An 18,060-nucleotide genomic window follows, 5' to 3' on the forward strand; every position below is an offset into this window, starting at 1 on the left:
TTAATGTAGCAATTATGGTCTGCATGATGTACCATGAAATTAATTATATGCAGTCACAGAAAAGTGCCCTAGAGTCCTGAGTAATTGGTTAACAAAATGAACACATTTGTTTGTGTGTATGTGTGTGTGTATGTGTGTATGTGTAGTGCATGCACCTATGTGTGCACAAGTCAGAGGCTATGTGTTATGTCTCTATTACCTCTCTCTGCCTTACTTTTGGATGCAGGCTCTCTCCTCAGACCCTGAGCACACTCTTTTGTTTCAGCTGTGATACTGAGCCATTGACACCCAGTGACCCTCCTGTCTCTGCCGCCCTCAGTGTCAGGGTCACATGCACGCTGTGGACAAGTCCAAGCTTGTATGTGGGTGCTGGGATCTGAACTCCAGTCCTCATGCCTAAGAATCATGCATTTTAACGTGGAGCCATTTCTCCACCCCCTTAGCATAGAGTTTTAAGAGAGAATGTTTCCAAGATCAAATGAGGGCTTGACTATATTCTACAGAAAACAATGTGGGGTTTTCAATAGTGATGCGTTAGACTTGGCCTTCACCAACCTCAAAGATTCTTTAACTTTTAAATTATCATACAGGAAAGTTAAGTGTGTGTGTGTGTGTGTGTGTGTGTGTGTGTAATAGTTAAATGAATTTTATTTATTATCCATTTTTGTTTTTTTGAGACAGGGTTTCTCTGTGTAGCCCTGACTACCCTGGAACTCTCTGTAGACCAGGCTGGCCTCGAACTCAGAAATCCACCTGCCTCTGCCTCCTAAGTGCTGGAATTAAAGGCATGTGTCACCACCATTCGGCTATTTAGTAACTTTTTAGTGAGATGTGATAACTAACTTTTTTTTTTTGTCAGCTTGACACAAACTAGAGTCATCTGGGAAGAAGAAATACCAGTTGTGAAATCACCTTCATGAGATTGGCCCTTAGGGTATTTTCTTGGTTAATGGTTGATGTTCAAGGGCTCACCCCATGATGTGCAGAACTACCCTTGAACAAGTGTTCTTGGGTAAACATAAACATAAAAACAAAGCTGAGCAGGCCAGGCAGGAAACAGCGCTCCCTTCGGGTCTCTGCCCAAGTTCCTACCTTACGCCCCTCCATTTCTTTCTTCCTAAGCGGTTTTGATTATGTTTATTACAGTCATAGGAAGCAATTACAGACATGAGAACATGTGTCATCCAAGTTGAGCGTTGTGTAAGAGCGACTGGCATTTCAAGAAAATTGAGGGCCTTTAGATAGGACTTCTATCTAGGCTTAATTTCTTTAGTTATCATTCTCAACGTCCTGGTTTCTGATGTGATTTTAATGGGATTAATCTCAAGCAGCTCAGGATGACAGACTTAACCACAGCCAGCTTGTATTATAATTGTGTTTGCTGTAGGCTTTCTGGCATGGTTCCTAGATGGAATGAAAAGTTGCAGTGGTACAGTGGGCCACTGGGTCTGACCATGGGTTGCTATATCCACGTAGGGTGGCTCACTAGAAAAATCTTGCTGCTCATTATGTGTTTGGACACTTTGGTCTCAGTTTTAGGTGAGTCTTGTTCACTCAGTCTGTGGCGCTTACTGACAGTAGTGTGTGGCACTAACCTCAGACTCAGAAAGCAAATGAGTCTGATAAGAAGTTCTTTTGAATCCCATGGTAAATGCTTTAGGTCCAGGGATAGGAACAAATGCTATAAGCTTTGCACTGGAGGGACATACTTGTTTTGTCACCAAGAACTTAGACAGGTGCTTAGCAGTGTGTGCTGGGTGGGGAATGAATTGTTGCTTCCTGTCAGAAGGTAGGGTACCATTTAGCTTCCAGTGTTCTATGGTCAATTCCTGTGATGGTTCGAATGAGATGTTCCCATGGTCTCAGGTATTTGAATATATGTGGTCCCCAGCAGGTGGTGCTGGTTGGGAGGTTTAGGAAGTGTGGCTTTGTTGGAGGAGGTGTGACACTGGAGGCAGGCTTTGAGAGTTTAAGGACATGTACTGTTTTGACTTTGCTTCATCCACTCTGTGCTTGTCATTTAAGATGTGATCAGCTCTCCTTTAATCCCAGCACTGAGTTCGAGGCCAGCCTGGTCTACAGAGTGAGTTCCAGGACAGCCAGGGCTACACAGAGAAGCCTTCCATGCCCCCTGACCACAATCCCCCCTCCAAAGATGTTATCATCCTCCTGATCCTGCCTTTACTCTGCCACCATAGATTGTCACCTCCTGGAACTGTAAGCCTAAATAAACTCCCTGCACTATAAATGGCCGTGGTCATTGTGTTTTATCACGGTAATAGAAAAGTATCCAGTACAGTTTTACAACAGTGGTACTGTGTGCGGGTCTTAGGGAGAGAGGTTGGAAGGAGAAGGGAAGGCCAAAGGATCAATAAGGAATCAGGTTGGAGGACTAGTACCATGGAAAGGTACTAGCAGAAAAGGGAGAGCAGTATTTACTAGAAATTGACTCCCCAAGTACTTGTGGGAAGAGTCTGGAACAAAGGCAGTATCCCTGAATATTAAGGAACTTCAGTCTCAGATGCTACAGGGAGACCAGAGGCAAGGGTAAAGAGGGGACAGGTGAATGGTTTGTTTAATTTAATCCTGTGTGCACTGGAAACCCGTGAAATAGCTGAAGCTATACCATAATTTCTAGGAAGGAAGCAATGTGGAGAAATACAACTGACATGAGACAGTTTTCACAGGTAATACCATGAGGTGCAATGGTGGCCTTTACTAGAATCCCTTTCAGAATCAAAGCCAGAACGGAGGCAGAGGACTGGGGGATACTGGTGTGAGTACGTGTGTGAAACACAAGAGGGTGTTTGCTTTTTGAGGATCTTAACTGTGCCTTTTGGTTCTCGAGTTATCATTGTTGGTAATGCTGGTTTCTAACTGTTCTATTGCTGTGAAGAGATGCCGTGATCAAAGCAACTCTTATAAAGGAACGCATTTAATTGGGCTGGTTTACAGTTTCAGAGGTTTAGTCCATGATTATAGTGGTGGGAAGGATGGGGGCCTGAAGGCAGGCATGGTGCTGGAGAGGTAGCTGAGAGCTTTACATCCTGATCCTGATACAGCAGGAAGAGAGAGTCAGACTGGGCCTGATACAAGCTTTAGAAAATTCAGAGACACTCGCCCCCCTAACACACACACAAAGAGTGGCTCACTTCCTCTAACAAGGCCACACCTTTTAATCCTTCACAAATAGTGCCTGGTGACTAAGCATTCAAATATATAAGCCTATGGCAACCGTTTTCATTCAGACTACCACAGCTGGTATCTGAAAACATCAGCACAGAAAGAAGAGGCATACTTGGTTACTACTACTTTGAGAGCACACAAGGTAAGATCCTTGATTTTATCTGTAGATTTTTCTCTTTTTGAATTATTGACTACCTTTATATGATACAGTAAAAAAAAAAAAATCTAGTTAGGAGATTACTATGTTTTTCACAAAATTCCAGATGAAAAGCTTAACTATCTCCATTTTATAACCCCCTGTCTAGATTTCACTTTCAACTTTTCCAAGTTAGAGAAATACATAAAAACAGTCGTGTTCAACATTAAGATAATGGCCATTCGAGAAAAAAAAAAGATAATGGCCACTGTTCTAGGGGCATAAAGTAATTGTAGGCGGCCCACAAGTGCCTTCTCACGATCCTGAATGAGATGGCATTTTGGCAGCTGTTTACAGAACTGTAGCTGGAAACCTCTCTTAGGGAATGCCATTCCATGGAGAACATAACTTATGGTCTGCAGCTGTTTTTACAATTCAGACTAAGTCTGGGCAGGGGAAGCATGCATTCTTTCCTATTGTGCAAGGGGAGGTTGTTGGGTCCTACAGCACTACCATTCATAAGTGAATTCTCTCTGTAATGTTTGTGTGTGTGTTGAGGGTATTTAAAGGGGAAGGATGAGAAGAGGAGGGAGGGAGAGAGATAAACACAGCAAGATAGAATCACATCTCCTGTCGAGCACGATAATTTTATGTGTAATTAATCTTGAATGCAGGGTTAAAGTTTTGGTACATTACTTTCTTTTTAGTGCTAGGATCAAATTCAGTACTTTTCTGCTTTTTCCTATTAAGGACCATGGCATATAAAACCCTTTGAGTTATCAGGTGAGTCATGAAAATACATAACTCACTTCTTAATATGACAACAATTATGAGAGCTTACTGGGTTTTTCTGGACTCGGAAGCGTGTACTTTGTCAGAAGCACTTACCTGGAACACCGCCAACAAACACAGGCTCCCTGTGATCAACCGGCTTTGGGTTCAACGGTCCAACTACATGGTTCACTTCTGAATCTACATCCAACTGGACCACGTTTGAATCTCGAATAACTGAAAAGCAGGACAAAGACTGGTTATAAGTGATACCGGGGTAATTTTTACATGAAATAATTTATCACAACACCAATACATTCCAGAATTAAAACCCCCCATACTCCTCTATCATTGAAAACAGCAATAATGTCTAAGCATAATTAACTGAGCATCATAGTGACATTTTCCTTAGAAAAGGGGACTGTTAGACTACACTGCACTTTTTTTTTTTTTTTCCTTCTCCAAAGGTTTCCTGACATATTTTGGTATTATTTTGGTAGCATTCGTATTCATGCTTTTATTATTCATATTCATTGCTTTTTAAGAATAGCTGAGAGTGGAGGTGGTGGTGGTAAAGAGATGGCTCAGTGGTCGAGAGCACTGGTTGCTCTTTCAAGAACCTGGGTTCAATTTCCAGCATGTACAGAGTAGAATTTAATCCTAAGGGATCCAGCACATTCTTCTCGATTCTGTTGGCCCCAGGCAAGCCTGTGCTGCACAGACATACATGCAGGTAAACACATAAAATTAATTTTAAAAAAAGAAAAAAAAAAGAATAGTTGTGGGGCTAGAGAGATGGCTCAACAGCTAAGAGCATGTACACATTTTAGTCATCCGTCAGTATCATATAAAGTCTAAGTTCTTCCAGGACGCCACCCTCCATGTCTCTGTGTGCTGTGCGGACTCAGGCTTCACGTGATACCCGGGACATTCCAAGTTTTTCACCTGTAATTCTGTGCCATCTGCCATCACAGAGATTCTGCTTGGGAGTTACTGAGGTAGAAAAGTCTCTGACCCCGTTGTTGACTTTCACTATGACCTGCCAAGATGAGGCATGTTATATAGTTAGTTAAATTTCTCACCATCAGGATAAAATTGAGTTTCATAACTAACTTATCACAGATAAGGAACACCCTGAATAAATACTCATACATGAGTATACTTGCTATGTGAACACAAGAGGTCACTCTTTGATCGGTGATAGAAACACTTTACACTGAAATAGTTTAAATACATTTTTGGAGAGAGAACAAAATAACCCTACTGGGCAGAAATAGACTCCAGGGTAGGATTCGTGCTAGGGCGTAGTTTCCAGTACACAAGAAACTCAACTTAATCTTGTAAAAATTTTTTTGCCATTTTATTTTTGTCTTACTGATCTTTTGCTTGTTTGTTTTGATTTTTCACTTTTGTCTTTTTTCTTTTAAGAGAGAAAAGGACATAAAATTGTGTGGGTAGGGAGGTTGGAATGACCTGGGGGACGTTGAAGGAGAAGAAAAACATGATCAAACTATATTGAATGGAAAATTCTTTTCAATCAAAATGAAAAAAAAAAAGATTCTGGTGAAGAGAATGGCCTTTCAACCCAAACTGTTTCTACCCCATTTTTCTCAATGTAACATAAGTGTGATGATGCTGTGTGCATCTTTGAGAGAGTAGGAGGGCTAAGTCAATTTACTTTCATAAATATTTAATAATAGTACTCAATACCTAGTAACCAATATATCTATATATAGTATATAGCATATATTCTACACTAATATGGTAAGTAATATATAATACTAATATATAATGTATTTAATTCAAGAGTTTTATATATATATATATATATATATATATATATATATATATATATAAATATACATAGAAACAATACACACACACACACACACACAATTGTGTTGGGAGATTCATTCCAGAGTCTTATGAGAGCTAAGTTTTATTTTTTATGGTCTAATTGTATGTAGTAGAACCCAAATAAAACTTAGCTATATTAAGTTTGAGGCATAAAGAAAATATTCCTTTTCCTTTAAACTTATTCTCACACCTTCCTGAATGTTCTTTAGTAATATCTTAAGGTGAATGTGGTGTTTGACTATAATGTAATACTAATGTCCAGTAATTGAAAATAACATGCACACATATATGTATGTGTATATATATATATGCATACACATCTGTGATAAGCGTATAAACATTTAGAAAGATGCTTTCACATTCACGGATGTTGGAAAATAGATATATTTTTTCCTTCTATCTGCTTAAAAAATTTTCTTCTAATTTTTTTCTTAAAATGCCATGCTGTTGTTGGTGACTTTCTGGTAGTCGTGCCATCGTCTCATGACTGTTCTAATGGACTTCCAGTACATGGATGTGAACACACACATGGCACACACTCAACACTCATGCTCAGCCCTCCTCTCCTCTCCGTGAGAAGACTGATGAACTAATGCTGTGAAACACAGCTGCTGCTTCACATCAGCACTCAAGGTTAGGCAAGCTAGACTGTTAAGTCTCAGGAGACTACCTGTCCGTTTCTCATGTGCACGTTCAGATATTCCCCGTTGACGCTGTGGCCATGGACAAGGGTTCCAGAACTGCTCCGGGGACGAACTTCAAACGCAATTTCAAACTTTAACCCAATATTGAAAGACTCATCTGCAGAGGGAAATAGAGATTACCAAGAGAGCAAAGTAAAATTTCTAGTCATGGTATGACTTTGTGAGAACAGTACATTGAAAGTACTCTGTACGCTATGACAATTCAGAGGCAGCAGCGGTCCAGCCTGCAGCACCATTTACTCCTTTAAGAGAGGGAAGGGGAAGGCAGGATGGCTCAGTAGGTAAAGCACTTGCTGCAAAAGCCAGCTGTCCTGAGTTCCATCCTTGGAACATATGTAAAGGTGGAAGGAAAGAACCAGCTCCACAGAACTGTCCTGTGATCTCACACATGTGCTGTGTGGCGTGTGCACTCCCATCATGCACACACACAGTACACATAACATACACACTATAATAAATAAAATGTGAGGAGGGTGGGGCAGTATGAGCAAAGGATGGAATCTGAAGACACATATTCATGCTCACGTAATTTTTAAAATGGAGGGTAGGAAAGTTTGGGCAGAGACTATAATTTGAAGCCATTTACAGTGGCTGGAAAACCTGGAGAGTCCAAGGAAGCAGCTCCAGGTGGTCCCATGGGTGTGCCCGGCTGGTTCTACGTGGAAGGTTGGGAACCCTGCCTGGAAGGGCTGCAGTGTACAAGTTTGGAAGACAGACTTCTTTTTGTATTCATTTAGGAAGAAATGTGATGAATGGTATTATAAGATAATTTTAACTTAAAAATTAGCAGGTGCTAGGATTTAGAAACTGTTACTGTGGTGAGCTAAAACACTGATTATTAAGAATAAGAAAGGGGAAAAATAAAACAAAATAAAATAAAATAAAATAAAATAAAATAAAATAAAATAAAGAATAAGAAAGGGGGGAGGTGATGGTGGTGGAGGAGAGATGACTCTGTGGTTAAGAGCGCTGGCTGCTCTTTCAGAGAACCTGGGTTCAGTTTCCAGCATGCACAGAGCAGTTCACAACCTTCTAATTCTATGGGATCCAGCACACTCTTCTGGATTCTGTTGACACCAGGCAGGCATGTGGTACAAAGACATACATGCAGGCAAACATATATACACATACAATCAATTAAAATAAAAAGAAATAAAGAAGAATATCTGTGGGTCCAGACAGACGGCTCAACAGTTAAGAGCATATACGATGGTTCCAGTGGATCTGAGTTCAGTTATTAGCACTAACATTAGATGGCTCGCAACCATCTGTAACTCCAGCCCCAGGGGATCAGATACATTCTTCTGGCACTTGTATTCATGTGCACACAACCCACCCTCGCTCCTCACATACACAGGTAATTAAAGGCTTGTTACAAACATAAGCATTTTAATAGTGTCTACTTGATATATTTCCTCATGAATAACTTAAAAATTTCCCAATGCATCTTTTCTTTCTTCTTGTTTTTAGACTGGGTCTCTCTGTGTTGCTCTGGCTGACCCAGAACTTGCTGTGTGGCTGGGCTGGCCTCAAACTCACAGAGATCCTGAGATTGCTAGGATTAAAAGTGTCTACCACCATGCCAGGCCTTCCAGGTATTAGACAATACTCAAGAAATAGAACATAAATTATAGAGTTGACTATACATTTAAAACTGCCCAAACTTTAGGATTCTTTAAGAACTAAGAAACTTGTATGTTTTAGTAGGAGTTGAAAGTGGGGAGAGAAGGAAAGCAAAATCCCAACGTAGACAATGTGCCTCCAGTCACATTCTGCTATACATGCGTGGTTGTTTAATAAAGCGTATTTGGTTACACTATGATCTCTTTATTAGAGGTTGTGCAAAATTCCCAATGGTTCTGTTGAACCTACAAAAGGTTTGGATCATTAAGAAGTGTTGATCTTTTATATTTAAGATGTTCATTGCTGTGGGTTAGATGGCGGGTGTGTGTAGGCTCCTAAGATTTCTTTTGCTTTCTTCCGAACAACTTTCAGAACATCATCCAGGACACAGACTGCCATACATGTTGCATGTAATAAAAGCTGCTGAATGCATGAGCGGGGCAGTAATGGTTGGGAGGACATCTTCCAAATAAGGCCTTCCAAGGACAGTGCACAGGGTTTCAGGGTGGGAGGTGGGTGGGAAGTGAAATTCAGTGGGGACAATAGTTCATACTAACAGTCAAGAAAACATAGAGAAATAAGGTGGGCAAGAGCTGACATAGACTGGGACACAGGGCAGCACAGGAAGTTCTGCACCAAGATGGTCTGCACCCAGAAGTTCAGCCAAGGGAACAAGGATTGGTGCTGCATATTTGGTTTGAAACAGTAAAGGGGCTAACAGTGGTCCTTGAGGAAAGAGGTCATCTTACAGAGATGAGCTTGGCCTTATTAAATTTTAACAGTGAGCTTAAAATTCCCTGTTAATTATCTCCAGGACAAAAGCATTTCTGGATTCATGCTTTTAACATACATAATTGTCTTAGTCTGTTTTGTTGCTTTAACAGAATCTCTACCTAATGCTGGTTTATTTGGCTCACAGTCCTGCATTCTGGAAAGGACAGGAGTATGATGGTAGCATCTGTACTGCAGAGGTGGAAGGGGTGTGTGTGTGTGTGTGTGTGTGTGTGTGTGTGTGTAGGGAGAGAGAGAGAGAGAGAGAGAGAGAGAGAGAGAGAGAGAGAGAGAGAGAGAGAGTGAGTTTATAATGCTTTCTGATGTTGAGCAATGTAATCATGGAATGAGAACTTACTCACATGAGGACAGGTTATTCTTTCTAATGACTGGATTACCTCTCGCAGCCCCCCTCCGTTCTTCATGTGCTGCCTTGGGCAGCAAGCTTTAACTCGAGTTTAGGTAGGGCTAACTGTAATCACACCACTGAGGTCACATTACCTAGAACCACATAGCCTCCTTCTGTGGAAAAGTAAGTTCCCGTTTCCATTGGCCCTTCAAAGCAAGGCGTCACACTAAACGTTTGAGAAGCAGAGTCAATGGAGGCACCGTTGAGCTGGAGGTTGCCAAGGCAGCCACTGAAACTGTAGACGGAGTTAATCTGAAGGAAGAAGAAGAAGTTAAAATCCCCTTGCCCAGCACCCAGATGCATCATGGGAAAGCAAACAAGTGAGTTACTCCTTGTTTGTTTTAGTTTTCTTTTTTTTGAGACATATTAGCTTTCTTTTTTTCTTTTTTTCTTTTTTTCTTTCTTTCCTTCATTTTTTTTTTTTTGGTTTTTTGAGACAGGGTTTCTCTGTGTAGTCCTGGCTGTCCTGGAACTCACTCTAGACCAGGCTGTGTAGACCAGGCTGGCCTCAAACTCAGAAATCCGCCTGCCTCTGCCTCCCAAGTGCTGGGATTAAAGGCGTGCGCCACCACTGCCCGGCTAGCTCTTTCCTTCCTTCCTTCCTTCCTTCCTTCCTTCCTTCCTTCCTTCCTTCCTTCTTTCTTCTTTCTTTCCTTCTTTCTTTCTTTCTTTCTTTCTTTCTTTCTTTCTTTCTTTCTTTCTTTCTTTCTTTCTTTCTTTCTTCTCCGAGACATTTTAGCTTGCTAAATGATCAGTATTGCTCCTTCCTGGCAATTACTTTTAACTAATTCATCAAAACTAGGATTTTGTATTTCATAATATCAGTGTGTAGTTACTATGCAGTGGAAATGTTTCCACAGACTGTGACAAAAAAAGTTGCAAGTGTGGCTTTCTAGTTGAGGATTGTGTTATCAATCCTTTTCCTTCAGGAATGCGGCTGGGTCCGAGATTGCCAACGGAAGCTTGCCAATCTGGCTTCATTAGCTTGTAATGCAGTTGCGAATTTGTCATAGTACGGGGCATGACACTTGGGTCTCTGTATACAACTGGCTTTATACTACATTTGGGACAGTGGAAATGTCTGTCTCAGAACTGGCTGTTTACTTCAACTTTAATTATAATGTAAACCACCTTTCCTACCTGTCTGCCCCGGATCTTAACAATGTACTGACCTTGCGATAAAATCAAATCTACGTTTAAGACAGGTCCTTTGATACCTTCCTTTCACCCGAGAAACATTTTAAAACCAGGTATTAATTATAATTTGATTTAAAACAATGTTTCTTATATTCTCAATTCTTCCACTTGCATTCTGTGCATATTTAGAAATTGTGAGAAAGAGAAAAAAATGGAACGGAATTTAAATGAGTTGAACTTGCAGAACTAATAAAAACCCCCCGGAGACATAAGTTTCAGGACAGTTTATACCTATTAAACTTTTTTTCATCTCATTTCTATTTTAAAAGTCAAAATGCCCCGGGGCAGGCAGGAATCCTGCCGGACAGCCTAGGATGCTGTTTTTCTCCAGTAAAACGGCTTCACTTTTACTAGTTTCCTACTCTGTAAAATTAGGACCTGGAATCAGTGTTCTTCCGGTTCAAGGGGTCAGTGGCTCAGCCTTGCCACAGCTGGCTTACCTGGACATTTTTCACAGCCCTTCCGGGAGCCACTCCTCCCAGATAAATGGGACCCTTGATTTTCCAGGCAGCGCCACTAGGGGGAAGCCTTTCTTCTAAGACTCGTAGACCATCAATGACCAGTCGGCCACTGCTCTTTTCCCGAATAAATATCACCTGGACAGAGAGGAGAAAAATAGTTTGTCGTAGGTACGTCCCCCAAGTTGGGGGAAGGTTGTGTCGTCTACCCAACCCTGGTATTTCAATGCTCTGGGAAGGTACAGAAAGTTTTCAAAAATATGTGCCCATCTCGGAAAGTGTCAGAGTCTCTCCTTCCTCTCAGTAAGCTTTTGGTTCTCTTGTTCTTGGAATGCCAGAAACTTTATTCCTTGATCTTTGCCCTAGAGCAGATGTCTGTTTCTAGGTCCCCTTGCTTTGTGTATATTGGCATCACCCCCCCTTTTCGGGTTTACCATTTCATGCATTAGAGCAAGTGTCCCTCTGTTTTCTTATCTCTAGATAGAATGGCCTACAGTTTCTATTTCATTTCTGAGTACAGGTTATGGTTTTTGTGTGGTTCTTTAGGAAGCTCTCCTAGCTGAGCAGCCACATTCTACGGCTAACTGTGACATACCTTGCACGGTGTATTCCTCATCCCATCCCCACAGGCTACCGCCAGTATTTAGGCACTCCCTGTCTCCCAAGTGATTTACTCATTTCATAGCTCCCAAAGATTACTTTATGAAAAGAAGTCAGTAGTAGTTGCCAAAAATTATGAATCTAGCTTACTGGTGAGTGGGGAAAAGTAAAAAAATTCATTAGAATTCAAATTTTACCTCATGCTGATTACTGAGACTTTGATTGAAATGATTATTGTTAAGGGCCAGGTAAAATATTAAGGCCTAGATAGAATGTTAAGGCCTAGGTAAAATGCTAGGGCCTACGTAACTGTTACTCAGCCAGCTAGCCTGCCGTTATAAGGAAACTTTTTCCTATGTTGTTTCTGCCATTACTAGGAAACTTTCTCATGCCTAAGTTGATTTACATATTCTGTTATGTTTTGTGCCCTTGGAAACCAATTGCTATAGAACTCAGTCGAACTGCTTTGTGTAGTTACCCACAATCAGCTTGGACCTGAACCAACCACCCAGCAGTACTTCCTGCACCTGTGTATAAGCTTTTATGGCATTTGCTTTCATAAGCTGGTCCTGGGATGGACCCCAACGTAAGAGAGACACCTGCACCAATATAAAAAAACTATTTGGAATAAAACTTCCACTTTGAGTAGGGGTTGAGTAAAGTTTATGTTCCCAAGACCTCCCTGGGATCTGACATTCTACTTAGCAGAAAGAGACCCCTACGTGGGTAACTGACATCCTGGTTGGCAAATTAAGACACGAATGTCAGACAAGGCAAGTCTCCACCACAGTAGAATACCCCAACCAATGGGAGCAGGATAAATGTACAACACAGACATGTTCCTAAGGAAATCCCCTATCCCTAAATCCTGATTGGTGGAATAACTTGGCATAGATATTTGTAGATATCAGGGTTAAAAAGCTTTGTAGGACCTTAACTTGGGGTCATGGTTCAGCTCTCAAGCCTGAGTTATGTCCCTTATTGGTTGTTCAGTCTTGGGATGTGGTATCCAGTAAACAATCCTTATTTGAGATGGGTGTCTGAGTGGTTTGTGTAGCCTTTCTAAACCTCAAAGATTGCAATTAGCATGTGATTATCTAAAAATATGGTTTAAGATTTTTAAAATAAGCAATTAATAAATTCCTGAAATTGATGGGCTGGAGAGATGGCTCAGCCGTTGAGAGTACTGACTACTCTTCCAGAGGTCCCGAGTTCAATTCCCAGCAACCACTTGGTGGCTCACAACCATCTGTAATGGGATCTGATGCCCTTTTCTGGTGTGTCTGAAGATAACTACAGTGTACTCACATACATAACATACATAAATAATTTTAAATAAATGAATAAAATTAAATAAAAAGTAAAATAAATAAAATAATTAAAAAATTAGATTCTTGAGATTGAATTCTGGGTGCACAGCGTCAGAATTTTAACACAGCCTTTTCTACCAAGTCAGTAGTATAGAATTGGCGCAGTGCTAGGTCACTGGGCAGTGGGTAACATTTGCTGACAGCACTATTTTCTGCACTCAACTTACATCATGCCACAATCCATCATTGTATTTCTCCTGGCTTCTAATCTTCAGTTTTTTGTGGCCGACATTAAACATAAAGACCAAGCGACCGTGAGCCAAGAATAGGGTCATGAAATCATTTTCTTCTTGGTCTGAGACATAGAAAATCATCCCATGGGAAGAACGGGTCTTCAGACGAATGGCAAACTGGGATCTGGTAAATGAAAAGAGAGGTTACTATATGTGAAGTCAGATAGAATAATAATTCAAAGTAAACTTTCGAAGTAATACAGTCTAAGTGTAGTCATTCTATCTAGTCCCAAACCTCTTCTTTCTAATTGTCTCTAATGATATGTTAATGAATTATTGGGTAGGCATGGTTACTTCAAGAATGAACATTCTTCTATAGACCCTTTACTCCAGAAATCTCAGGCCCACAGGACTCCATGGATGTCACCCTTACTTTACTCTTCAGGTACGTTATGCATTTAACAAACAGTCTTGTGTTGGTTAAGAATCCTATGGTATTTTGCTTTTAAAATTAGTGTGATGGCTACCTTTGGTTGTCAACTTGACTACATCTGGAATTCACTAAAACCCAAGCAGCTGGTTACACCATGAGGGGGTTTTCCTAGTAAGATTCTTTAAGGTAGGAAGATCCACCCTAAATCTTGATTTATGGTCAGAACACCACCATAAATCTGGGCCACGCCTTCAGGTAGCTGCTGACAGACCAGGACATGGAAGAAAGAAGCATTTGTTCTGTATTTGTTTGTCCTCACTCTTGCTGGCAAGTTCATCTACACTGTTGCCAAGGCATCACTTTGGTGGCATTAGAATCAACTTCTTTGGGACAGTAACATAGATGAAAACCAGCTGAGATATCTAGGTCATGGATGGAACAATTGCTGGGGTCTTTGCCTTTCTGTTGGGAGATAGCCATTGTTATACTAGCCTGACTAGAGCCTATAAGTCACCCTAACAAATCCTCTTTATATATAATAATATATAATATATAATATATGATATATAATATATAATAAATACATAATATAATATATAATAAATATATAATGTATAATATATAATGTATAATGTACAATGTATGATGTATAATATACAGTATATAATATGGAATATAATACACACACATACTACTCCATATCTTCCATAGATTACCCTTTGAAAGGAAGTAAGTAGTAGTTTTCAAAAATTATGAACCTAGCTTACTGGTGAGTGGGGGAATACACACACACACACACACACACACACACACATATTTATATAATCAGTTCTGTTCCTTTAGAGTAGTTGTTCTCAACCTTCCTAATACCGAAACCCTTTAAAACAATTCCTCATATTGTGGTGACCCCCAACCATACAAATATTTTGTTGTTACATCATAACTGTAGTTTTGCTACTATTATGAATTGTAATATAAACATTTGTCTTTTTCAATGGTCTTAGGAGATCCCCTACAAAAGGGTCATTTGTCACCAAAGCAGTTGTGACCCACAGGTTGAGAACTATGCCTCTAGAAAATCCTATCTAATAAAATTAGTAATCACTAAAACCTAACATGTTAAATTAACTTATCTCTGTGGATAAATAGCAATGAATAATTAGCATAGAGAAGATTTCACACAAATATTGTTTGTATACCACATAAATTACAGATTAAAAGTCTTTCCCAGTAGAAGGGTATAGAGTCTATGCTATAGTCAAATATAACATGTCAAAAATAGCCACCTAAAGAGATGGAAATAAGTGTGTAAAGAAACCAGTCTAGAACTTTAGCTCTAAGTATGTGTAAGATATGTTCATTAAGTCTATTTCTTGAAGAATACAAAAATATGGATTTTGCCTTGCTAGGTAAGAGGCATCCAGGATGAAGGGCCTGGAGACATAAACACTAAAACAATATATCTTTAATAGCATCAAACACTATAACAATGCACCTTTAATAACATCAAGTCAATAGAGATTTGTGAAGATAAAATGGGGTTTAAGACAGCAGGAGGGAAAATGTACAAGAGCATTTGCATTTTCTGTGTCTCTTGTATTTTCTGTGTCTAGAAGTTTGGCTGCATTCATTCACAAAATCTGAATGCAGTTGTGTGGAGGGAGGGGGCAGCTGATGGACTTTTCCTTAATCAGGATGCCCTTTCTTTGATCAATCTTGGTAAGCTGCAAGAACGGTGTTTTATGTGCCTGCTAGTTGGAGAGAAGGTAGGAGCATAATTTCTTGGAAAGCATGAATCATGTATTGTTTAGTGTATGCGTTGACACAAAAAACTCAAACAAACCAAAAAAAAAACCAAACAAACAAACCAACAAACAAAAAACAGGATTAAGAAGACACAGAAAGAAAAGGTCGGAGAAAGGCTTTGTGTGACAAACAAGAATGGAGAGAGGCATGAAACTTCTAGAAGGAAAGTGCACGCCTTTACTTTTCACCAAAATCTCCTTGTACGTGTTCAAACTCTTGACGGCTGTTGGCGGTGCCGCCATATTGATAGGCGTGTTCTATGGCTCTGGGGCTGCTGGAGAGGTGGCAGTGGGAGTCTCTTGAAGCTTTCCGTTCTGGAAACTTCAGGCCAATAGGGTCCCATGAAGGTGCATCCTTACTTTTCTCTCCCTGCAGGAAAAACAAGTGAAATGGAAAGGTGAGAGTCCTGCAGTTGGTAACGAAGTTTGTCTTTATCCTTCACTAAGAATACAAAATTAACAAAGTGGCCATTGTGTGTTTCTGTTCATGAAATAGCAGACGACTTTGCCTTCTATTGCCATAAACAAGGGACAGCGATGGAAACAACAGAGCCTGTCAGCAGATCCACAGTTCTAATCTGTGATTGTAAAAGGGCACGAGAGGGCAGTGTTAGAGGTAATACGTAACCACACAGTACTGTTGATATATGCTGTATAAATAAGTTAGGATCTTGAGGCTGGAGAGATGGATTAGGAGTTAAGAGCACTGGCTGCATCTCCAGAGGACCTGGGCTTGGTTGCCAGTACCGACATGACAGCTCACAGCAGTCCTTAACCCCAGTTCTGAGGGATCTGATGCCCCCTTCAGATCTCCTAGGGCACCAGGTATGCACATGGTGCACAGACATGCATACATGCAGGCAGAACACTTATACACACAGAATAAATAAATCTTAAATAAAATTAAGCTTGAAAATATTTATTTTTTTTTCTTAGTCTCGGGCTATATAAAGAAATTTTGTGTGACAGAATCAATATAGGACAGCATTTTAAAATATGATTCTTTCCTTTGAGAGTTGCTTACAAATATAAATTTTAAATATTATGTTGTAACCCTTCAAATTGCCCTGCTGGTACTAAAATGTAGTGCCGTGAAGCTATTATGTAGTGTGTAAGGGTTATTTAGTCTTTATTTCTGAGGCAAAATAAGAGTGTGAATAAATTTACTTGTAGTAATTCATTCGATTTCAAGCAAACAGCTATAGACTACTGGATGGTCTAGGTGAGATGAAAGAGCTCAGTGCTGTGTGCCTTCTGTGGGTGCTGTGTGCTGGGGGACAGAAAGGTGACAGAGTATTGCTGGATTTTAAGAACTTGTAATCAATGTGAAGAAACAGTTCTGTAAAAAGCAACCAGGAATTGGGTTGGTGACTGAGAGAAAGGTCTTTGATGAAAGGCGAGGGGTAGAGTTTTGTCTTTAGGCAACCAGGAGCCACACAGGTTTTAAAAGCAGGGAGTCGTCAGATCTGTCCCACTCGGGGAGCTGAACCTAGAGGAGATGTTGGCAGCAGGGAGAGCAGGGAACCCCGCAAGATGCTCAGTATGATGGAGTGTGCTTGTTGCCTCTCTCCTTAATTCCTGCTCAACTGTCAGATATATACATAGTTAAAAGAACCAACGGCAGTCTGGGCATCTAAAGGCGGTTTCTACCGGCAGAACAAAGTGGTGGGGAGATTCTGGAGACTCTACACTGATGAGAAAGAACAGCAATACAGCTCTTTATCTCATATGAGCAAAGAAATTGCTAAGAAACAAGACTGTGGCCACACCCACTATGATCCTGTATCCAGATAGGGTGAGAGGCTAATTAAGTACAGATAGGCTGTACCAGGGCTGGCATTAAAAGGCATGTGCTACCACCCAGCTGCCCAGTTAATCTTAAAGCATAAAAACTCTGAAAAAGAGTTTAAGCCTGGAACATAATTTTAAAGACAAGTGCTCTCAAGTATCTACGGGTAATTATAAAATCAGTGTTACCAACTTGGGAACATGCTTTCCCTCGATCCAGTAATTGTATCTCCTGGAATCTATTCTGAAAATTTATTCAACTATGCACTCAGAAGAAGTGATCACAATTCTTTAATGCAGCCTTGATCAAAATCTAAGCCAGGTCTGGGTGTGGTGACACATGCTTTTAATCTCAGCACTGTTGAGAGGAAGAGACAGGCAGATCTCTGTGAGTTCAAGGTCAGTCTGGAAATACAAACTAAGTTCCAGGACAGCCTGGGCTACATAGAGAAACCCTGTCTCAAGCAAGCAAGCAAGCAAACAAACAAACAAACAAATATTCACTTAAAACAAGTGGCAAGTTATTCTTGGAAGCCACATCTTCATAAGGTACATGAAGCTTAATAGTTAGACTTTCTCCCCTATGGGAAATGAGCAACTAGATAAAAGCAAAAATATCCATAGCACTGGTGAGAGGAAGAGGGCAGGCTGCCATATTAAATAGGCAGCCAAGGCAGGTTGCACTGGGTTGATGAGAGGGGCGGAAGAGAAACCTGGCAAATATTTGAGAGAAGAGTGGAAGTGGAGACCCAAGGAGAGACAGTAAAGAGTCTAATGTG

At 40.4% G+C, this 18,060-nt stretch overlaps 1 protein-coding gene across 1 annotated transcript in view; it reads right to left on the reverse strand.

Moving 5' to 3' along the window:
* The window catches only part of Lama4 (laminin subunit alpha 4), a 142,090-nt gene that overhangs the window by 1,655 nt on the left and 122,375 nt on the right, over positions 1–18,060 (reverse strand). The window contains exons 31-37 of the mRNA XM_028769000.1: positions 15,676–15,863; positions 13,250–13,439; positions 11,095–11,250; positions 9,550–9,709; positions 6,621–6,751; positions 5,039–5,132; positions 4,211–4,330 (exon numbers count right to left, since the gene is read on the reverse strand). Coding sequence (XP_028624833.1) covers positions 4,211–4,330; positions 5,039–5,132; positions 6,621–6,751; positions 9,550–9,709; positions 11,095–11,250; positions 13,250–13,439; positions 15,676–15,863 — 1,039 coding nt within the window. The remainder of the gene's footprint in view (positions 1–4,210; positions 4,331–5,038; positions 5,133–6,620; positions 6,752–9,549; positions 9,710–11,094; positions 11,251–13,249; positions 13,440–15,675; positions 15,864–18,060) is intronic.

This window comes from Grammomys surdaster, unplaced genomic scaffold (assembly GCF_004785775.1).
Source record: "Grammomys surdaster isolate TR1022 unplaced genomic scaffold, NIH_TR_1.0 190, whole genome shotgun sequence".
Classification (NCBI taxonomy): Eukaryota; Metazoa; Chordata; class Mammalia; order Rodentia; family Muridae; genus Grammomys; species Grammomys surdaster.